Source organism: Pithys albifrons, chromosome 6 (assembly GCF_047495875.1).
Source record: "Pithys albifrons albifrons isolate INPA30051 chromosome 6, PitAlb_v1, whole genome shotgun sequence".
Classification (NCBI taxonomy): domain Eukaryota; kingdom Metazoa; phylum Chordata; class Aves; order Passeriformes; family Thamnophilidae; genus Pithys; species Pithys albifrons.
Window position 1 is genome coordinate 10,215,849 of NC_092463.1, and position 23,585 is coordinate 10,239,433.

At 42.1% G+C, this 23,585-nt stretch overlaps 1 protein-coding gene and 1 long non-coding RNA gene across 3 annotated transcripts in view; one reads left to right on the forward strand and one right to left on the reverse strand.

Annotated features, from left to right (window-relative positions):
* ASPG (asparaginase) overlaps positions 1-10,010 on the reverse strand; it is a 46,155-nt gene extending 36,145 nt beyond the window's left edge. Inside the window, exons 1-3 of one of the 2 annotated variants that reach the window (XR_011697984.1) lie at positions 9,746-10,010; positions 4,128-4,257; positions 829-940 (exon numbers count right to left, since the gene is read on the reverse strand). Coding sequence is in view for 1 of the 2 variants with exons in the window: in XM_071557414.1 (XP_071413515.1) it covers positions 829-940; positions 4,128-4,257; positions 9,746-9,920 (417 nt within the window). In the remaining variant the exon portion in view is untranslated. The remainder of the gene's footprint in view (positions 1-828; positions 941-4,127; positions 4,258-9,745) is intronic. The other variant, XM_071557414.1, reaches the window with a different exon arrangement.
* Positions 10,011-10,146: 136 nt separating this feature from the next.
* On the forward strand, positions 10,147-23,200 carry LOC139673607 (uncharacterized). The gene is made up of 3 exons (XR_011698152.1): positions 10,147-10,299; positions 14,143-14,197; positions 22,263-23,200. It is a non-coding gene; the product is annotated as an uncharacterized lncRNA (long non-coding RNA).
* The last annotated feature ends 385 nt before the right edge of the window (positions 23,201-23,585 follow it).

Below are 23,585 nucleotides of genomic sequence, written 5' to 3' on the forward strand. Positions count from 1 at the left end.
TGTAAATTCCCACTATCACAGAGAGAGCAGGAGGGGAAGAGCAGTATCTTCCTAGCCCCATGCTTATTTATATCTAACAGCTATGTATGAATTCATGGTGTGAAGCATTTGAAGTGGTTTGCTTTTTTGCTTTCTTAAAAGCACACAGCTAAGTTCAGACACAGGGACAGGAACAGAGAACTGCAGATTTTTTTTAATTCAGAGAAGGATGTAATGAATTTATCCATATATGCAGAACTATCTAGGGCTTTAAACATCTCCCACTGTGGAAAAGCCTAACATTCTTTCTACTAGTTGCAAAGCCAAAGCCACTCAAGTCCATATGAGTCCAGTGTAATAAAGGCATAAAGACATGAAATTATTTTCTATGTCAATAACCAACTATGAGGCTATTTGAACACTCAAATGATGGGTAACTAAGCAACCTTCAATTAAGTTACCAACACTTAAGGATTTTATTCAACATTTTTGGACAGTGAATTTGAGTCAACATTTTAAAATACATCAACCTAGACGTTACATACTTTATTCAATTATAGCTGCAATTTTTCTATTTATTTTATTGTATTAAATTATGGCATGGCTTATCATTGGAAGAACTATATAACTTTCAGAGGTTTGCAACATTTTCAAAAGAAAAAAAATGGCAAACCTTGCAAGCACGGTACTTTGTTATTTTGCAAGTAACTAAGTAGGGCACTTAACATTTACATTTAAAGAAACAAATATATACATATAGCACTATTGAATTGTTTTATCTTGTTAGATAGAGATATACTGCTGGCTTTGTTTAATTGACGAACCAATTCTTATTCCAAACCATAGTACCTCAAGCTTCTTTGCAATGTTGCCCCAGTCATTTGGTGTCATGTTGGAAGAATCAAGCAGTGGTGAGAGCTCAAGGATTGTGTAGAAGATTCTTTTGTTTTGCTTAGAGACACTACGAAGAAAGAGAAGTAGAAAATCAATTCTGAGAACTAGTATCATCTCATCATTTCTTTTTTCTTTAAATCGGTAGTTTTCACCCTTTTCCTCCCCATCCCCTAAATCTAGGCAAAAAAAGTCTTAGATTTGGTAATTAAATTCCAAGTTTAGAAGTTCATGGCTTTATGTGGTTTACAGCACAAACACCTAAATTTAATTTAACAATAAATACAATTTGTGAGGCAGAAAGAAGCTGTCAAAACTAAAGTTAGAAAAGAAGAACCCAGACCTACACTGTTTCAGTTCGGAACTGACTTCTAGCAGAAGTCAATACAAAGTCTTAAGCTATTGAGAGAAATCTGTAAAGCTCCCCATGTATACAGGGGGTCAACTGAGGAGTTGCAACAACTTTTTCATCCTTTGATAAGTGTAAATAGATACTCCTTCCTGACACAAAGGGTATCTTTAAAGACTTATGACTAAGATCCATTTTTGTCGCTTTTAGAAGATCCATTAATTTTCTCTGACCTCAAATTTCAGAATAAAACTCTTTTAGTTCTTCAAGTGAACTGTTGCCTTTGCTAGCAATGTGATAACTTTGTAAAAGCCCAGTTCTAGGCTATTAGACCCGCTGTCACCTTATTATGGAAGTCTGCTCTGTGGTGCCAGGTGTACCTTGTTATGTGGAGTTTAAAGATGGGATAATAGCAAAGATCCTAAAATGCTGGCATAGGCTGAAGACAGACCACTGAACAAGTGCAACCTTGACAGCTGAGAAATGACTGCTCCCAGTGTAATAAAAATAAGCCTTAGCAACTACGCATGGGGAAAAAAAACCCAAACCAACCAAATCCAGTCAATGGGATAAAAGACCTGTGGGACTGAGGAATATGACACACTCAAACACCATGCAGTGTGTATGCAGCAGATAGAGACCGAAGATTAAAAAGTGTCTAGATACTTGAACATTTTACAAAAGTACACAATCCCAGACTTGGAAAGGTCTTATCAAAGGCAGTGATGGCTATAGAATCACAGTGGGATTGTCCTAGCAGCTGTCTGCTCTCCCTGCCTCCAAGCTCTGATCCCTGAGGGACACCATTTGTTTCTGATGTCCATCATAACTTTGAGCTGTTGATCACTACCCTCTGGATGTAACCATCCAATCAATTCCTCATCCACTAAACAGTCCACCTACCAAACCCCTCTCCAGTTTAGAGAAGGATATTGTAGGGGACCATATCCAAGACCTTACAGAAGTCCAGATAAATGACATCTGTAGCCCTTCCCTTGTACTCTGATACAGTCACTCCCTCATAGAAGGCCATTGGGTTGGTCAAGTAGGACTTGCCCTTGGTGAAGCCATGCAGGCTGTCCCAAATCACCTTCCTGTTCTCCATGTGCTTTAACATAACTTCTAGGAGGACCTGTTTCATGACCTTCCCAGACACAGAGGCTGGGACAGGTCTGTAGTGTAGTGTACTGACAGGTCAGTAGTGTTCACAGTACTCCTTTCTACCCATTTTAAAGATGGGCACAATATTTCCCTTTTTCCAGTTACCCGAGACTTCTAATAAATTCTGTAGACCCACTCCCCTTGTGAAGCCAGTGTGTTACATACAGCAGAGAAAGAATTTAAACAATGTGTTTAAACTGAGATACTGTACCTAAGAAGTTAGATAATGACATGAAAAATTGCCTTGCTAGATATCACATTTACACATGCTAAGAGTAAATTGGAAGTCAGATTGAAAAGAAAGCTCTCCTGAGAATGCACTGTTTAAATAAAACACAACATACCAACACAAGAAACCAGCCCTGTCTATGACTTTTGATGCCTTTCTCTAAAAAGAAATCATATAATTCCTCTTACATTGACGTTACACACAGATATACAAAGTTCACAAAATACTCCTATTTTCTCCCTTGGGAACTCACAATATTTCTCAACCGCCTAGTTAAAATATCACTTGGCTAACACAAAAGACAAAATGGCAAATTGCCATGACTAACCTCCAGAAACAGCACTCAGCAGTGCCAGAAAAACAGGACAAGATTGGTTTTTAAACATCAGGGGTATTATGTGAATGATTGTTTTAAACTTTTCTGTTCTTCATGTAAAAGATGTGCCAGAAGTATATTTAGGACTCAAATGGGTATATTAGTGCAGTTTTGGTCTGTTTCTAATCCCTTAAAGGATTTAAAAGTTATTCAAGTACAGAATCATAACAGACTTCTATCTTTCTTAGTGTAACACAAACTGTATGTTCATATAAATACTACTGCACCAGGAGTCCATCAGTTTTCCCTTTACTCCTTTTCCTGCTATCTGCCTTTTAAGTGGTTACTTTTAAAAGCTTCACATACACACCTCAACATAAAGTAAAAAGAAATTACTAAACCTTACATTTTCTTTTAATATCTGGTTTTCTCTTTAAAGATTAATGAATATCCACTTTTACTCCTATAGCAAACCAGCTATAGTCTCATTTATTTTTGAATGACTGTGTAAAATCATCCTTTGTGCAAAGCTAACATGTTTACAGGGGTACAGTCATTCATCACAGCTGGGGAATATTTCAAATTAGCATACTGCCCTCTAAATAAAACCTATAAGCTTATTAATCATTGTCTAATAGTTAAGAAGAAATGCAGATTAATTATAAACCCATCACTTATTATCATAATGTTGCATAAATTTGGGAAAAACAATCAGCTTTTAGGGCTTTTAAAAACAGAAGGCCTGCAGAATTAATGCATGAGGTCTATTCACAGATGCATTAATTACATGCTACTTTTTCAGACATATGCTGAAGATAATTCACACTGAGCTGTATATAGTTTTCTTAGTTTCTGCAGAATATCTGTATGTTTGCACAGCAGCAAATTAATATGAAAAACAAGGACAAAAAGCAGGACCAAGCTGCCCAGAATGGTTACTTGTTGACCAATTTAAAAGTTATTTCTCAGGCAGTTTTAAGGCACTTCATTGCAAATATATCAAAACACACATTTTCTATCACATCAGACATGGAGGACTTTTTCTTTTTAAGCCAATAGAAGCATTTTTGCTAATCTCATCATGGATTCCTCACATTAAATGTCTGGAGATGTAATTATCTGAAAATTATCTGAGATGTAAATATCTGAAAATTAACACAATACTTCCTAACCCTCCCTCTCCCCAAGGAAATTGTACTTACGGGAGCACCAATGTGTTTTCTGGAAGTTCACCGGAGTTGTTCAGTTTTGCTTCCTTGGCATATGCCCTATCATGCAGCATTGGCATTTTTTTCAAGCTGTGTACTAATTTATTGGCCTCAGGAGCAAGTCCTTAAAGATAAAAAATAAAGGAAATAAATAAAGGAGCAGGGATGGAAGGAAGCAAGTGGCACAGGAAGGAAGGAAGAAGTCAAGTTACACAGCAGTTTGCCCATCCTTCCAAATTAAATTTAAATAGTCTACTGCCAGTTTAAAAATATGAAAACTGAATATAACTAATAAATCTCCATGCAGTTGTTTCTTGAAACAAATGAATCCTTTATTTAAGAAAAACAATGTTTCAAATCTCCTCCTTATCAAATATTTATGCTTTACCTATTTTTTATTGTTGCTTGTCTGCAAATACTGATCAGCAGCAGACACAGGGAGTCAATTTTTGCAACTGTTGCAGAAAGCTCCACTCTCTTAGACATGCCATAGCTATTACTACTATTACTTCTTAGTGTCAGAAGACTTAGAAAGCACCGAGCATTATTTTCTACTATCAAGTTATGATACATACTAGAGACTTTCCACTAGCAAATTTAGGACTGAACAGGTAAAACTTGGTTGTAATAATGCCAAGGTCATGAGTTCAATCCCCTATGTGGGCCATTGGCTTAAGAGTTGGTCTTGATGACCCCTGTGGGTCCCTTCCAACTCAGAATAATCTGTGTGAAATCCATGTGAAATCTGAACTGACAAGATGTAGAGAAGGTGCACAAACTGCTGAAAGGAAAAAGTTAAAAACAGGGATGCAACTCAAGCTCTGCTCATCCTCTCCCTGAATGTGATGGGGTCTGTCTATCTCTGGCAGGGGCCCTAAAACAGCTGCAGTTCAAACAAGCCTAAGAGTCCATTTGATGCATGGTGGGCCTGCAGATATTCTGGCTACAACCAGGTATTTCAAAGGGACTCTGCATGCCATTCTCTACTAGCCGGAAAGGCACCTAATTTTCTGATATTACAATCCTCAGCATCATAGAACTGAGTTCACTTGTGAATCTAACCTGCAACTGATCTCCCAATACCCTGTTTCAGGAATGACAGCAACAGTCCTGGCATCAGAATCAGAAGCCACCCTGTTTTTCTGAAGTCTGACTTTTAGAGACGTTTTTCATTCAAGGAACTTCCATAAGAGGTACTTCCCGTTAGACTTCAAGATTCCAGTGGCGTTACTGTCAAGCTCAGTTCAGTCTCGCTGGATGAGTTTCATTACCACCTGTTCAGATGGCAAATGAACTACCAAGCCTCATCTGAGGCCATGCAATTCTCTCCTGCTTCCCAGTTCTGTTTCTTTAAATGTGCCTCTCATCCAAGTTAGCATCTGTAAATTTTTTGCCTCACTTTCAAACAGCAAAGTTTATTTAAATTCTCCAAAACTCAGAGAGTATTTCCAGTAGTATTTCTACATTTTTCCATTTATTTTCCAAGCTGATGGAAAAATCTTTAGGAACTCCCTAATCTCCCTCTTGGCTTTCCTTAAATGAAGTAGCAGGCCTCTTCATAGCCAACTTCCTCACAGGACAGCAACAGCATTTGAGTGGATTTGTTTGGATTCCTACCAGAACACTTTGTTTTACAAAATATACTTAACACACTGTCAAGCTTCGGATGTTTCATTCATTCAGCTATAATCCCTGCTTTTCCTATTAAAGATGTTCCTAGCTTAGTCACAAATGGCCACTTCTGCTGTGCGTGGGCATTGAGTCATTTTGGCTCAGAAATGCAGCCCACTTTCAAGTGGTTCCTGGGTGTTTCTGATTATTCTTCCAGTATTATCTTGCTCTGAATATTGACAATGGATTAGACTGTTTATTTTTTGTATTTGTCACAACAACTGGAGAGCTGATGCACCTTAAAATTCTTTAATCCCTTCTGTATAAATGGCAGTGCCTCATCTCCTAAACACTAATCTGTCAGGATTTTTCTCTAATTGCAGGCACTAAATGTAAACGTTTTTTTAAGATGTTCTAGAGATGTATCCAAGATGACCCACTTACAGCCTACATAGTTGCCTACAAGCGTTCCACATCTAGCAGTGCTCTCTGTTTAACAGCTTCAAGAAGCAAACATGGGGGAACTCAAGTGCAACTGTTTTAAGAACACTTCTGCTTTATTATGCATGAAAACCAACTTTTGTGAGCCAAGTTTGTTAACCAAGTACTTGAAGCAACTTCACCCCTGCAGAGAAGAGACAGGCTGTGTGACTTGTCCAAATAGTCCCATCAACTTCTGTCCTTTCCCTCTTTAGCTGGCCAGCCCCAGCATCAGAAACCAGGCAGAGGCAGAACAGCAAAAAAGCACCTCTGGCCCAGGAAAACAATCATGGTTCTGTCCCACTTAGAGCTGAGGACTCTGCTTTTCACCCTGGTGCTATGGAAAACACAGTTAAACATCTGCCAAACAACCTGTGCTGCTTCAGAGGAAAGGAAGCTGAAAAAGTCTGCTACAGTGGGGCTCTGCACCCAAGAAGCTGCAGGTGCCTGGGGGGAAGTACCATCCTGTACATCAGCATGATGAATTTACCATTCCCAATCCTAACAAACTTGACAGGCTGAGGAACACAAAGGATGCTAAGCCAGTTTTGACCTATCTAATATCAATACAAATGGCACATACATCTATGGTGCCACACCCCAAAATTAACAACTATGTCTTGCAGCAGAAAGCATTCTCCAAAATATCCATTTCAGCTGCTGTAGTCCTTGGAGCTTTCAGAAATGAGGTGCATTGATTTCAGACAGAAAAATGCTTGGACTACAGCAGCCCACGCTTTGGCAATCTAGAAAAGATAATTAAATAACTAAGTTACCTAGGCAAACTCTATTTCAAGCTCAGTAATCTTTCTAAAGGTATTTAGCTTAGTTCTACTTGGATTTGCTGAGTGGTTTTTTCCTTAGTATCAGGTAAAAGTCAGGAAAGAGATCCAACCCACACACCCAAGGAAAAGATCTCCATGAAGGCACCAGCCAGAAGGACCATGAGCACAAACCTTATGGAAAGATCAGTATCACAGTAACCTCACTATGAAGTGCAGTGAGATTGTCTTTTTGAAATGAGCTCCTGATAAGACAAAAGACACTGCTGGAGGAGGAAACAAGCAGGAGAAAGAATTTTTAACATGCACTGCAGTGGTTTGATACCAAAACCTGAACACTGAGAGAGCCTGCACCCGAGTGTGGTTGTCATCCAGCTCACACTAAGAGACACTGACTATTCATCCTCCGAAAATGACTCATGCGCAGGTAACCTGTAGGTGTGCAAAAAGTCCAACAGGTCCAACACATGCTGGAGTTGCCAGATGTGCACAAGTCAACTGCAGAAACTCTGCAGGAGGTTTACAATCAGATACCATGCTGATAAATAACTGCTCCATACATATACAATGAGGCCAAGGAATGTGATCATTATCAGTCTCATACATGGGGGCAGTTCTGCCCAGAAACACATTCCTTGCAGAACACATTAGGCCTATCAAACCTGCCCGATTTTAAAAATTAATCCATCTCCTCTCAGCAACTGGAAAGGCCACAGAAAACCTTGTAAGCCTAGACAGAAATTAGGTAGAAACCTAGCTGGATCCCTTGACTTGTAGCAGTTGCTGCTACGAAAGGCTTCAGGCAGCTCAAGGAAGCCACTTCTGTTCACTCTGCTGCAATAGACACTTGTAGCTCGTGGTAGGGTTGTAAATAGGCATTTCCCATCCACAGGTTAATAAAAGAAATGAGCATCTATCGTTTTTTTCCCTTAAAGCACGCTGCCTTTCCCATGCCCTTTCACCAGCCCCTGACCAAACACTAAAGACTGCCAAATATTCTGAAAGAGGTACTCTGGCTGCTCTGCAGCTAGATCAGTGTATGAAAAGCAGGTCAAAACCCTCACCAGGATACAGCAAGTCAGCATAATTGGATCATAACTGTTAGATTGTTTGCACATGCTTTAATGATTGACACTTGTTAAGCAAAAGAAAAAAAAACGCACACAAGATGAGAAGCAGTTATAGAGTTCATTTATAAAAGAATGATGTGATTATAATTTATTTGCTTAAAGAGTCATTTGGGAAGCTGAGGCAATAAAAGCAGGAAATTATTTTAGTATAAACAATGCAAACTGAGAAGGGAAAGTCACCACATGTCATTTCAAAGATGGATTTTTTTTAACAACTTTCATAGCTTAAATGCAAAGATGACAGCCATAAAACACCAAAGCAGAGCAACACCTTAAAGCATCTTTCCTACAATAATAATGATCAGCCAATCACCATCTTCTGAGAAGAAAGGACGTGTATGAGAAAAAAATCAAGTCCAGGATGCTCCAAGGTGAAGCCCAAATGTACTCATTCTGCAGATGAGTAGCAGAGACAGTATTTCAAGCAGGGATATGAAACTGTAGTAGGGATCACAAGTACCCACACTTCTGAATCTAGACAAACACAGGCTCTGGAAGCCCTGGGATACTCCACTGCCTTCCAAGTGAAAGAGGAAAAAATCTAAATAGATATTCATCAAAACTGGACTGATTCCCTCTCACTCCCACTCCTTACATCACATTGTTTCCCTTCAAAACAATGCTGGCAAAATGCACAGCCCTACAGCAAGTCAGACCTGACTGAAACCCATTCTTTTCCCTGGTCACAGTAGTTATTTGATACTTCTGGCATCCCTTAGAATCTGTGCCTACAGAGTGAGAGTCTAGGGGTGCTTAGGTACCACTCCAACAAGACTGGGGGCCCGGGAAGCTTTCAGGTGAGTTTGGGCACCCATTAGCTGGCATTTAGGGGCACCCGAAAACACACAGCATATACCTGTAGGTATCTAAGAAGCCTTCAGATAAAATGCCGGCAGTACACTGACACATCTGAGTTCAGCTTTGGATTTAAACGTGTTTCAGCTGGTGGGAGGGATGTTGGCACATCCAGCCTTTTCATCAATGTCAGTCTCTCCCTCCCTCGGTAAGGTAAGGCAGAACTGTTCAGTGATTTCCTGAAGGAAGACAAGAGCTGGTGGGAGAGCAGCAGAAACCTGCCTCAAGGCAGGTGAACACTGACGTTGCATCTGATCTCGCCCATTCTGACACTTGGCAGCATGTTCGCTGCCACGCTCGCATCGGCTGCTGCCAGGTCAGCGCCGGAAAATCCTTGTCACGGGCACGGGCTCCAGCGGCCCACGCTCTTCCCAACAGGAATGCCAGGCACATGCTCTTTGGGTGGCAAGAGACAGTGGCTCATTTAGAGCTAAAAACAGACTGCATGACTAGTTACGATTAGGTTGGTTTCATTTTCAGAGCGCGAAGCAGAGAAGAAAGTACTCGTGCTTCGGGAAGCACACTGTGTCCTGCCACAACCCGCTACAGCCAGCCGTGAGCGTCACAAGGATGCCCATGGACTGAGCTGCCGATTACCAGCTGCCGGGAGCAGGGGATTACAGGAAGCCTCGCACCTCTCTGGCACAGCCTCAGGAACGCCGGGATGCTGCCGTGCCGGGATGCTGTGCCCGCGGCCCCAGCCCAACCCCGCTGCCCTCGCCGCGCACCCCGCGGAGCCGCAGCCGCCCCTCACCCTTGACGTCCTGCACCATGCCGATGGTGCCGCCCGTGTTGATGACCAGCACCCGCGCCTTGGCCTTCTCGGAGGCAGCCGAGGGGCTGCCGCATCCCGCGGGGCGCTCCTGGGGGCGGGCGCCGGTCAGGGCTCTGCTCAGGGAGCGCGGTCGTGCCGCCGGTGCCGCCTCCATCCTCGGTCGCAGGAACCGCTACCTCCGTGCCCGGGCAGCGCGGAGTTATAGGGCGGGCGAGCGGCGGGGCCGCCCCTTCCCAGGGGCGGAGAGAGCGGCCGTGCCCGCCCGCCGGAGCTGCGGGGGCTCGGGCGGCCGTGCTGGGCCGCCGGGGAAAGGAGAGGGCACGGGGTAGCCCCGGCACCGCCCCCTGCACTTTGCGCCGGGGCAGCGTCCGAGCCCTTCGTGCCTGAAGGAGAAGCGAAGAGCGGCGGCTCTTTCCGGGCCGGGGGACACACAGGGCTCAGGGTCAGCCGCCGAGACCACCTGCGGCGTCCCGTTTTTTCCACGCCCCGGGGAAGAAGGTGCGACCTCTTCCCCTGTTTCCCTGGCCTCGGAGGTGAGTCGTGCCTCCCAAAGCGGTCAGCGAGGCGAGGGCAGCACTGCTGCTTTCCCTTTCAGGCTTCCTAATCTGCACTCGGCTTTCACCCAGATTTTCTCCTAAGAGAGGAAAGAGTTTCCACCTTCAGGCTGCGCATCCAGCCCTGGTCTAAAGTGTGGACAGGCAGGTGGCATAGTGCCTGCTAACACCTGTAACATGGAACATAAGTGTTGGGTGGAAAAGGTCTCATTGGGCAAAGATGAGAGACCCGGGTTTTTCTGGAGCCTGCAAAACCACAGCCTATTCAGACTGATCTCTTACTTAATCAAGCATCTATATGCAGTCCTCTCCCTTAATCTGGCCATATTCTCATAGGATGATAGAATGGTTTGGGTTGGAAGGGACCTTAAAAATCATCTAGTTCCAACCCCCCCGCCAAGGGCAGAGATGACCATCAGATCAGGTTGCTCAGCCCACAGACTCCTTCTGTCTGTTGAGGGACATTCCCCCTCAAGGGTTTTTATTTCTTGGAAACATAAGACCACAATGATTCTCGGTATAGCCAGATCCAGTCTGCCACTGTGAAAGTTAACTTCTGTTTCTCAACAGTCTTGCCAAAAGTGCTCAGGGTAAAAGAAGGTAACAGTCAGCAGAGATGAGTAGTGCATAGGATGATAACCATCACTACCTGTGTAGCTGGGACCTCTGAAAAAGAAATAAAAGAGTAGGGAGAGGCTTACTACACCAACCTCAGAAGCTCTGAATATTTGTCTGGTTTATCCTGATGATCACCTCTCCTGTCATTTTCCTCGTCTGCAAAAAGCTGGTTATCACTTTTTCCATGCAGCAGGGATACTTTAGAGCCTTTGCTGATGCAGAGAAGAACATAAAGGGACAGCTTTAGGAAACAGGGAGAAAGTATACACACCTACTTTATCTTAGTGCTCCATGAGTAAGGGCAGCAGTATTATCGCCCATAGCCCCGGTGATGGCAACAGTGTAGTAGCATCAACAAAATAGATGGAATAATGCTGACATTTGTATGGCTGTAGAAAATATTAATATCTTCTGATCTTACCACACCAGCAGTTCCTCCAGTCCTTAGCATCTATGCAGTTGAATGGGTGAGAGAAGTGTTTATTTGTAATAAATATCCTAACAGAGAGAGTGGTGAATGACCAGATGAGGGAGCAGGAGACTCATCTCCCTCCTATTTAAGACTATAGGCATAACTGAGCTCCAGTTTATATTTCACTTGTTTGTTACCAATGATGTGCTGGGCATTTCTCAAATCTTCCTCTCTCTCTTGTAACAGTCTTCCTAAGCTTTGAGACATACAAAGCAACAACCTTCAACTCAGGTGCTTCAAAACAGAAACATTAAATCTTCAAACTAAACACAAATTTAGGGTTTAGTGTCTAGGTAAGAATAGCAGATACATCTGGATTAGCAAGCAATTTTGCAGGTAAAGGAAGCAGGGAAGTGTGATGAAAAAGGTGATAAGTATTTTAGAAAAAGCTAGAAATGTGTACCTTATAGACTAGAACTTGAAGAGTTAATTATGGGAAGGGGGGCCGATTAAGGTCTGATAAAGAACAAACTGTATTAAGCCCTGTATTGGTGTCAAGTTCAGCTACTGGTTTTACTTCTAAGAGTCATGTTTGGAGAGTATTCGGTAGTTTCTTTTAAGGATCAAGTATTAGATCACATATAAGGAGGCTGAAGTTGTTTTCGAGGCACTCTGCTAAGTCTTGAGGTCTGTTGTCATGAGATTTGCTATTACTGGCCAACTATAAAGCAAAATTAGCAAAGAACTAGCTAAAACACAATGAACCAGTTACTAAGAACAGCAACTGCTGAGAAGCACAGTCTGCATGAGCTGAGAACTACCTGCCACACAAAAATCCTGAGGCTAAATGTGTCACTTAAGTGCCTGAGTTACTCAGTAAGTCAAAGGAAGGACATGCTTCCTGTAGGGAAGTGGCAGATATCTTTGGCTCCAGGTCATATGAACTTAATTTGTACCCTGTACTGCAACTTCTAAATAAAATTTAACTCAATTTCAAAGTAAAAATAGATATTATGGGATGGTCCAAGCAATTTCTTCTGCTTCCAATTTCTATGAGTTATTACTCTAACAGAAAAAAAATTTAGTTACTCCTTCCAAGCTGTTAATCTCTCTCAGACTGGGTGGCCCAAAACGTGGCACAGAATTCCAGCTGTTACCTTACTAGTTCTAGGTAGAGGGAAGTATTCATTCCCCTGTATCTGCTGGCTGTAATTGTCCTGCTAGTGCAGCCCAGCCTGTTGCTTTCATTGCTGTAAGGCCCTTTTCTTGCCCCATATTTGACTTGTCCATAGAACCACGAAGCCCTTTTTGCACAGCTGCTACTTAATTTTTCAGTCTCCAGCCCAAACTGATTTATGCAGCTGCTATGTCTCAGGTGCAGGATTGTGCATTTGGCTTTGCTGGATTTTACAATTTTTCAGTCAGCCCATTCCGCCAGCCTGCTGAGATCCTGCCTTGCATTTCAGGTTGGTCCATTACTCTGCTTTTAGTTTGTCCCTAATTATCAGGTTGCTCTCCTGGGCTCCTCTGCACTTCTGAACAGCTTCCCAAGATATCCTGACATTTAGACCACTAAGGAGGCCAAACTCTGCTCCTCAAAAGTCAGAGCCTTCAGCTCTACTCCATCTCTTCCTCACTTCTGCATTAGGAAGGCCTGTTAGTAAAGAACATCTTTTTTGGTTTGCCTCCAGATATATCACAGAACCACATGATTGCAAGTAGCAGATATTTTGTAATACCTGTTTGCTTTCCTTGGTTGCAAGAAGACTAAGAACTAAAGATGGCAGTAACTGTAGCCAACCACTCAGCATCAGTCCCATGGTATCATATGCCCAATACAGCTTGACTAATGTTTGATTAATGCTTAATTTTTAGTTAGTAACAGATGGATTACTTAGTAGCTTCAGCATAAATCAATGCTTGTTTATTTGAGTCACCTGCTGAGTCAGAAAAATCCCCATCATGGTAGTCCCTGCTTCCCCAACTAAGAACTGTACCTTTTCCTAGGGGACCCTAAGTGCTGCTATCTCAGCCACCACTGCCCTTGACTGTCATTCCCTGACCAACTGCCACTTGTTTGTGAGTGGCAGATCCAGGAGAGCATCTCCTGTATTCAGTCTGTCCAGCATCTGTGTGAAAATAATTGTCCTCAATGTCTGTAAAAATCTCATAGATTGCTCATCCCTTCTCCACATTGCCCTCTCAGATGCTGAGGTTGTAGAGTTCTCCAGGATAAGCAGGACCTGCAATCAGGAGATGGCTTCTCCCTAGCCTAAGGAGGCTTTACCCACCTCCTGTCCTCGATGAGTTGGCCTAGAATAGGCACAACTCATGATGTTACCCTCACAGTGATCCTGACGAGAAAGCTCTCAAAGTCTGTAAACAAAGTCCATAGCACTCAGTGCATTCCTTCACAGAGAGCACAAATCCAGCCCTCACCTTGCTATCTCTATGAAAACGCTCTTGTATCCATGCATTATAATACTTCCTTCACATGAACTCTCCCATCATGTCTCTGATACCCATAGCATCCCAACTCTTCAGCTGCACACAGACATCGAGTGTCTCCTGTTGGTTTTCCAACCTGAGTCCACTAGAATACAGGTACTTGAGGCAGGTCTTGGTTGTTCAACTTTCTTGGATGAGACAGAATCTCCTCTGTTGCCCTCTCCAGTGTATGCTTCCACTAATAGACCTGATTTAAAGGCTCCCTCAATAATTTTGCAAGCCCACTGACAGAGATGGGTCTGTCTGTCTCATGGAACCCATCTCTGCTAGTTCTGTTTCCCCAGGTACTGTCTTCTGGCTACAGACACCAGAGTCCTGCCAGCAACACCTGCCACACAGGTGAGTGTTAATCTGCAGAAGGTTTGCCCTAGCCCAGGTCATTCTCTCTGCACAGGAGGAACAAGAAAAATGTCATCCAGGCTCCCATCGCTGCTGCTGATCCTAAGAAAGCTAAAGGAATTTGGGGTGGTTTAACTATGACAAAGGAAAAAAAAAAGGGGTTAATGCAATATACAGGATAAAATATGTCTGTAAATGTAAACTGGGGGCTCAGTTCCCCCTGGGTATCACTACAATCATGCTGAAACTGAATTTTAGAAGTGAAGATTAACACAATTGCAAATAGATGGCTTTAGGACACTATATATTTGCAATAAATTCCAGTATACAGAACCCTTTCGAAAACACTTCATGTGAAACATGTATTTCCCAGATGTTTTATATATTTAAATGAGTACATTCCACCAATACATTCCAAATCATGTCTCTCATAGAGCTCTCAATGAGCTTTAGCATGAGAAATTTACAAAACCATAACTAAGGGTACTATTAGGATATCTGAAATTTAGCTTCTGCTCAAGAAGCAAGGATAGTTCTAGCATAAAATAATTGCCTTTTTCACTGGATAAGAATTCACAGAATTCCTAATAATTTAGGAAAAGGATATTACAAAAAGGGGGCAACAGCATCTATCTCATGAAAAAATCCAGTCATCTATTTGGAATGGTTTACATGAAATAAGTACCTGGTAGTCTTAAGTCACTGCTGTTCTCACTCTTCTTCTTGTTCATCATTTGACAGCTGAACTTCCACCTCAGCCCCCTAGTTATTCACATGTTGCCCCTTAGGACATGGTTCCCTTGGAAGTAGTGCTTAATTAAACAGGTTATGGACCTCCCACTTTACCCCCACCTCTTCATGCACATCCCACTTCATCTGCAGCTATCCAGATGGCTGAACACTGAATGGTAATTAAAATTAGTGGAGTTTAAAAAATAATCCTGGGGGAAAAATGTTGAAGTGCAGAGTGTTTTCAACTGGGCTAGTTTTATCATCCAGCTTAGTGCAAAGGCCCGGCACTTGTTATATAGGAAAATCAAAAGCGGCAAGAATAGAGGTGAAAGCAAAAGGCTGAGGATGGGAAGGTCTTAACTCCTCCTCTGAGTGAGCTGCTGACAGAAATGTGGTCTTAATCCCAAGTCCTGGGAGAAACTGACTGGAGAAAAAGAAAGGGGAAAGTAAGGCATTTCTGGAAGGCAGAAACACTTTGTTTCCTTCTCCCTAGTACAGTATAATAGAATAAAGCTGTTTCCCCTCACATTGATATAGACATTTATCAAGATGCAACATTTGGTAATTTTTCAATACTGCCTCACCTGTGTCAGTGCAGAAAAGAAACGGCCCAGCCAGCAGTTTTCTGCCACATTTTACCTAAACTGTAGGCTATTGAAAAGAACCCAGCAATGTCTGAAGTCAGAAACAAACTATGTAGTAACTCCAGCTGCTGCTGTTCACTCTGTGTATGGACACATCCACTATGAAATTTTCTAAATAGACAAGCATTCTGGGTCTGTTGTAGAGAAACATTTTTTCAAAAGAATGAAAAATGTGCATCTAATTCTTGTTATGTATCAAAGAAACACATTTCCCTTCATTCATTTATTTCTATCATAGATCTCAAATCACCTTAATGGTTGTACTTTTTTCCCTGTACTACTCAGAGTAAAAAAAGTAGTGAAAATCACGTGAAAAGAATCATTAAACTCTACAGAAAGGTCATTTTAGGTTCTGCAGGACTCCCTCCATAAAGAAAAAAACCTGAAATTCCATTAGAGTTGGTTAGAAATTCAACACTTTCTTTCACAGAACAATCAGCTTTTGAAAACTATTCTGGCACAAAAAATGGTAATGTTTTTATCCTTTTTAAAAAAGAAAAAACATTCCACATTGCTTATTTACAGTCGTCTTTTCCATATAAAAATAAATTTCATTTTCAAAAATCAAAACTGAATGCTGTTAAGTGGATACAACTGATAATCCCTTCATATGTTGGAATACAGAATTCCAAATAACATCCCTGAATTAGAGAAGTAATATCAAGTAAGTTGCACAATGGTATCTAGGAATGACTCATTACACAAACAGAAGGTTGGAGGGCAGATGACTGTCTGGTACCAATTCTAGAGAAAGCACTAAAATAATTCACAGGAACAGAACTTACACATGAGCTACTAGTAATAGATAAAGAAACATAACAGATAAGCTCAGAAAGTCGCAACACATGCATTTCCCTGAAATGATTCTACAGGGTACAGAATATTACCTAGGAGGGTAGAGGACTCAAGCTAAAAACTTTCATCTCCAGGAAGAACTGATACCAGCATTTCTAAAAAGGCCCAGGCTGTGCATCTTGGAATGTAAGCCTGGAAGCAACAGAAGTACCTCAGAAAACTTAATTGGCAAGGCTACATCCAGTTAAGTGATTTTCTTGCAAACAGAGAGGAATGATGGCTTTGGATGACTTAATGGACATCAGTTCTCAATTTGTTGCAATTTTGAAGCTGGGAGTTTTGGAACCAGAATAGCAAAGTGGCATTTAATAGATGAAAATGGTATCTAATGTTCTGTATCTAACAGCATCTCATCCATGAGAAGGAATACGATGGCACTCACTAGTTGGAAGGAGCTTCTGCCATTGCAGCTGATTCGTTCAGTCTCCCACAGCCAGACACCAGCCATACAGTCTGTCAGCATGACCCTTAGCTGTAAGACTGAGGGAAAAAGTGTCTCACGACTGAAATTTCTGCCGACTAACACTGTCACAGTTGTTGTGAACATTGTGTATTAAACAGGACCAGAAGGACTGCAAAGTAGGTGTAAGTGGGAACTGAGTTAGAGAAACAAACAATCCAAATGCTCCAAACTCTGAATAAACAGGTGAAAAACACTGCCAAAATTTCATACTTGAATGACACAATGCTTTTTTAGCAACTATCAGCCAATTAATGAAGAAAGAATTTTATTACAATTTTCTCCCTAAAAATATGTTGCTCATGGAGGATTTTCATGGGTTACCTTATTCTGATAAGTAATACACAGTACACTGGTTTGTTACATGCCAGTTACAAGGTGGGGGTTTTTTCCTGATTTACACTCAAAAATATTTATGCAAAACTCCAAGATGTAATGCATGTCAGTATTTTATTTCTTGCACAGTTAAAATGCTTTTTACCTGCAAAGTTCTGTCTCAGGAGTCTCTACTATTGGAAGCTGAGTTCCACTTCCACAAAATCACTGTGTTGCTTTCGTGTGCCTTTATAAAAAACCTCCACTCTGTCAGCAGGGGAAAATGGTAATTTAAAAAAGGCAGGTAATGAGTTTGTAAACCTCAGCTTTTTTAGTGAAAAGGGAAAGACATGAAGAGAAACCTGTTGGTCTGGACTCTCCTTTCTACAAAGGTAAATCTAACAGTCAGGTTGTTTTGGGGACACTTTCACAAAGGAACGGCATCAGAGATCATAGGTTCTTAGAGTTATATTGGATTATTAAAAGCTGTGTTATTTGTGTTATTTGACTCACTCCAAAAGGCTATTTTCTTTAGAGGCAATTTTTTAAATTGGCCAAAGAATATTTACGCATATATGAAACTACAATACCTGAATTTGGTACTACCACTGTCCCACCTCTTCTTCACAAACTAGTGACCTGTGAAACTGAAACCTACACTTTGTCAATTTATTCTCCCTTCTGCAGTCTTGTAAATGGCAAAACAAACTAACCAAACCTAATTTTTTCAGAAGTTAGTTGGACTTCATTCCTCAGTGGGGTAGTGCCACATCTGCATTTCACGTAAAGTGTTGCTCCATACTTGACCAACTTTAAACATCCTTTTCAAAATGCAGTGGGACAATGAGTTCTATGATCTTAGGCTTGACAAGTCAATTTTCCAACCTAGAACATGAAGGCACTTTATTGACTAAGGAACACATAGCAATAGCAACAGCATACAAGCAAAGACCTCAGGAGTCAGTCTACATCAGGAGAAGGATAATATGAAGACATTTCTACTTTGTCAGCTTTTAAAGGGTAACTAAACTTCATTAACATCTGATGGCTGCTGACAGACTTAGATAAATTAAATAGGTGGTGTCAGTGAAACACTATTAAAGAGACATGGTTAGTCTTCACGACACTTAAAAGTATGATTTAATATGTATTGATGGAAAGATTAAGAAGTAATTTCTGTAATGGCAGAAACTGGCTGTGATGGCAGAAACTCCTTCCAATTCATGAGTGACACTGTATTTGTTCTAATGTATGGGATGCTGCTAGATACAGAACATTAGATAACCACTTTTCTCTATGGAATGCTGCTTTGCTATTCTGATTCCAAAACTCCCTGCTTCAAACCTGTAACACATCCAGAACTCATGTCTGGTAAGTCATCCAAAGCCATCATTCCCCTCTGCTTGCAAGAAGATCACTTCCTTGGATGTAGCCTGTCGTGGTTTAAACCCAGCTAGCAACTCAGCCCCACAGAGCTGCTTGCTCAGTCTCACTTGGTGGGGTAGGGGAGAAAAACAGAAGAATAGAAGTGAGAAAACTCAGAGGTTGAGATATTTTAACAGGTAAAGCAAAAACCATGCACACAAGCAAAGCAAAACAAGGAATTCATTCATGCCTTCCCAAAGGCAGGCACAGGAACCTTGTTCAGCCACCTCCAGCAAAGCAGGGCTCTGGCACCTCTAATGGTTAATGGGGAAGACAAATGCCATCACTCTGAATGTCCCCTCCATCTTTCTTCTTCCCCCTACTGTATATGCTGAGCAGATGCCATAAGGTATGTGGTTAGTTGGGGTCAGCTGTCCCACCTGTGTCCCTCCTCCTTGTGCACCCCCAGCCTCCTCGCTGGTGGGGTGGTGCGAGAGGCACAGAAAAGGCCTAAATGTTGTGCAAGCACTGCCCAGAAACAACTAAAAACATCCCTGTGGTATCAACACCGTTTCCAGCACAAATCCAAAGCAGCCCCATAGTAGCTACTGCAAAGGCAATGAACTATATCCAAGCCAAAACAAGGGCAGGTCTCACCAATTAAGGTTTCAGAGGTATGGAAAGGCTCCTAAGATGCAGAGCCTGGGCCTTTTGCTGAGCTATTAGAAATGCTGCACTAAGTTCTTCCTGCAAATGAAAGATTTTAGCTTATCTGCAATCTTAGGTTATCTAACTCTCAGATTATATACACTCTTCTCTAGTCTGTAGCAAGAAAAAGAAAATATCTGAGCTTCCTCATTTTTTTCTGTTGTTAACTTCTCTTATTTAGGTTCCTTTCCTATGAATTCTGTCAACAGTTTCTCTCTGGATCTGGTGCCACCTGATCTTCTGTCCTCCACCCTTCTGGTCACACAATGAGTCAATTTTCAAAGACTGAGTAGTCTTTGAAACAAAGTTTTGAATTTTTAACCAACTCACATTGAACTTCAGTTTTACTAAAACAAAGGTGTCTTGTTTTCTTTCACATTTTTGAATTTTATCTCTTCGATAAGAAACATGAAAGAAAATAGTATATGACACACACAACTTAGTATTGGCAACATTATAGGTCCTTTTAGTTTGGATCCCATCATCTACCAGAAAGGCAAAATCATATTCACTGCAATATCCGAAGTTCTTTCTCTTAAGGATTCCTGCAGAACAGAAATGATCTTTCTCTATAGTTCAAAAGTAATCATTCTTTTCATGTGAGTAGCACTCCAAAGGGAACAAAAATACAACAATCAAAAATGCTTTGAGATCTCTGTTAGAAGTATATGATGCAAAAATAGGGAGTTTGGTACATAGTAACAATTAGCTACAGAGGCTGTGGAGGCTTCACCCCTGAAAATACTCAAAATCCATCTGGAAATGCTCCTGGGTAGCAAAGGATGTTGGGGATGATGACCCTCCAGAGGCCCTTCCCACTTCAGTCTTTCTGTGATGACGGGATAGAGAGGCTTTACCAAAAGCACATGTAGACAAGACTGAGGCTGCCTGTTATCCCTTACCTGAGAGACTGGTGCCTGTAATGAGGGCAGGAGGATTTCACAAATGAGAAGGGCTTATGCCTCCAGCATTTAAGTGCTTGTCAAGAACTGAAGTAGCTTAATGTTCCAAAAGGTCTCAAGATGTGCTTCTGAATTTATCTAAATTTGTGGTGGTCTGTCCGTAGTGCACAATGTCCCCTACCTGTGAGGCGTGTTCAAGGCTGTCAGTGTGTTCTCCAATTTGGGGTGTCTGGTATTATTGGGACCATTTATAATCTTGAAATTCTGATGTATTTCACTAGTATTTATGAAGGTAATGGACTCTCCATACCTGGTGACTGAGCTTAGGCCTGCTTTAAAGAATTCACAGTGTCATAGTCTAGAACACTGAACAGGAGAAGCAGCAACAGGAGCAGACCCAAGGACTACATGTCCCCTCTTTGCCTGCTGCTGGTAGCATAATTCTGCTTTAAGAAAGACAAATCATGCACATGTACCAAAATAGGAGACAACCTTCTATACCTGGGAGAGGATTTGGGGAGCTGGAAAGGTTGTGGTTGTGTAGTAGGTAGATGGTGGCAGAAGATGATGTTTGAACAGGGAAGACTGTTGAAGACAAGGGAAAATGGTGAGAAACAAAGAAAGCAGGAAGAACTTGTCACTTTTATCCTGAGCTGGTGGTTGAAAAAGGGAAAGGGCAGAGGAACGGTCAGGATTGGGCAGAGACTGACCATGGAAGCTAAGCTTGAAGGCTCTGTTTAGGGGCTTCTGCATCCTTAAGGGCCACCCAAAAAGCATTTTGGAAGAGGGTGGTAGGGGAGCTGAGGAACAGAAATGGATCTGCTGTGGGTCTCAGGAGAGCGATGCCGATCAAAGCAGGTGGTGCCTGCCATGCCCAGACTAATTCCAAGATCCAGCCACTGTCTTTCCTTCTTTCCAAAGGGCAGGTGACCTACAACATAGAAGGTGCCTGTGAGCTGTGGCAGCTGACATCATGAGTGCAGAGGCTGCCAGAAAGGGAGGAAAATGTCACCTCTGGTTCTTAGACTGAGTCTTGAGATAGCTGGGGAGCACTTGCTCTGTTCTTTCCGTAGAATCACACTGTTTATGATGAACACCCTTGCACAGGGAAAGGGAAAAGGATGTAAGCACAGGTAGGAGTTTCACAGTTCCTTCCCCAAAAGGTTGTTTGTTGACATAAGAGTGGTTTGAATGACCCCAACAGATTCCAGCTGAGCCCATGACCACTTGCACAATGGCACAGTGCTCTCTGCAGGGAGTGTGAGTGGGAAAATTAAGGTGGGTGTGGATGCCAATGTAAAGTCATCCATTTCCAGAGAAAATAGGACTGTCCTTTTTTGGCTGCACAGGATTCAGGGAGGTACAGGTGAGCGCATGTAAGTCCTGTAGAGCTGTTGATCTTTCTTAGCAATTGTTCTGCTGTAGGAGCCTGAGCTATCTATTCCTAAAGCTTGCCCGTGGATTTTACAAGAGCTTTTGTTGGCAGAGAAAACAAAGGGAGAGTTGACAGTTACCAGGAAAAGAAAGGCTGGCAATGGAGTTTGAATAATGAAGGGATGGAAGCCTTAGAGTGACTTTATAGAGAACAGGGAGACTATGGAGTGTAGTTACAACAGGCTCTGCTTGGCTTAACCCTTGGTCAGGTGTCTCAGGTTTATTTACACTGACCACCTCCTTCTGCAGAACTCTTGACGTACCCAGACTGGTAACTGAGGGAGAGAAAAGGGCTGTTCAGGCACACAGACAATGGTCCAAGTGAGCAGAATTGCCTTGGAGAAACTACAGAATATCTGTAGCTTGCTGAGCAAAGGTGAGACTTTTCTCTAAAACACATTTGTGTATTTTATATAATCTTGGGAAAGAAAATCCCTGCTGTATGCTGTCAATAGTGAGATGTAAGTACGGGACAGCTAAATACTGCCTCAAAAGGGAGTCCAGCTAATAGTCTTCCTGCAGTCATTCTGTAAGCTCTGGTGAACCTTTATGTTGATTCACAACAGTTGAGATAATGGCTTAGCTAAATCATCCATCAAAAATAATGAAGCTCTTACGTAATCTTCACATGTTTTTGACCTGTTCTCAAGGATCGCCACCTGTGAGCACAAGAAGAGTCCATTCCATTGAGGAGGAAATCACGCAAAGGCAGAAGGAGGCCTGCAGGATGAACAAGGAACTCAAGATCAGATTCAAGCATAAAAAGAAAGTGTTCCAAGGAAGAAAGAAGGGACAGGTGACACACGAGGAATGTAGAGATACTGACACAGTATGCAGGGATATTATGAAAGGCAAAGACCAACTTGGAATTGAATATGAAGGTTTAACAAGACAGGTTTCTACAGGTCAATGAACAGCTAAAGCCTGACTGTGAAAAAGGTGGCTCCACTGGTGCCTTCCAGGGCATCTTGTGACAAAGGACATGTAGAAAAGCTGACAATGCCACCTTTGCCTCAGTCTTTAGTGGTAGTATTTAGATTTAGGAATCCCAGGCACCTGAGGACACAGGAAGATACAGGCAAAGGAAGACTCATTGTTGCTGGAGAAGGATCAGGTTAGGAAATACTTTAATAAACCAGACCCTGGGACTTGATGGGCTGCACCCACAAGTGCTCAGAGAACCAGCTGATAACATTTGATAATTTTCAAAAGGTCACAGAAATCAAGGGAAGATTCCTGAGGAGTGGAAGAAAGCAAACATCACTTCTACCTTCAAGAAGGGCAAGGAGGAAGAGGAGATGGGAAACCAGAGGCTGCACAGCCTCACCTCAGTCCCTGGAAAAATGGCAGAGCAAATAAACCTGGAAGCTATTTCTAGACATATGAAGGTAAAAAGGCAGTGTAGAGCAGTCACCACAGATTTGTCATGCTTAATCAACCTGACAGCCTTCTCTGAGTAGGTGATGAGCTCAGAAGTGCGAGCAGAGCAATGGATGCTGTTTGTTATTGACTTTATGATGGCTTTTGATCCCTGTAACATCCCAATAGACAAACTGGTCACATGTGGGCTAAGTAAATGGGCAGCAAGGTGGGCTGAAAACTGGCTGAACTGCCACAGTCATTGCCATTAATGAGCTGGATGATGGGACAGAGCATGACTGGCAGACAACACAAAACTCAGATGAGTAGTTGGTACATCCAATGGTTGTGCCACCATTTAGAGGGAGCTGGACAGGCTTCCCCAGTGAGTCCACAGAAAGCTCTGGGAGTTCCATGCAGGCAAGTGAATGCCAAGTCAAACTAGCAGCTCCTTAAAGAAACTCTAATTGATCAGAAAAAAAAAGATATGATGGAAATAATAATCATAGTAGCTAATCTCATTCAACATCTGATTTTGTATGTAATGCCAGCCCACTTAGAGCTGTCAGCCCTTACAGGATCTGAAGGCAGGTAAATTAAGTCTCTGGCAGGTC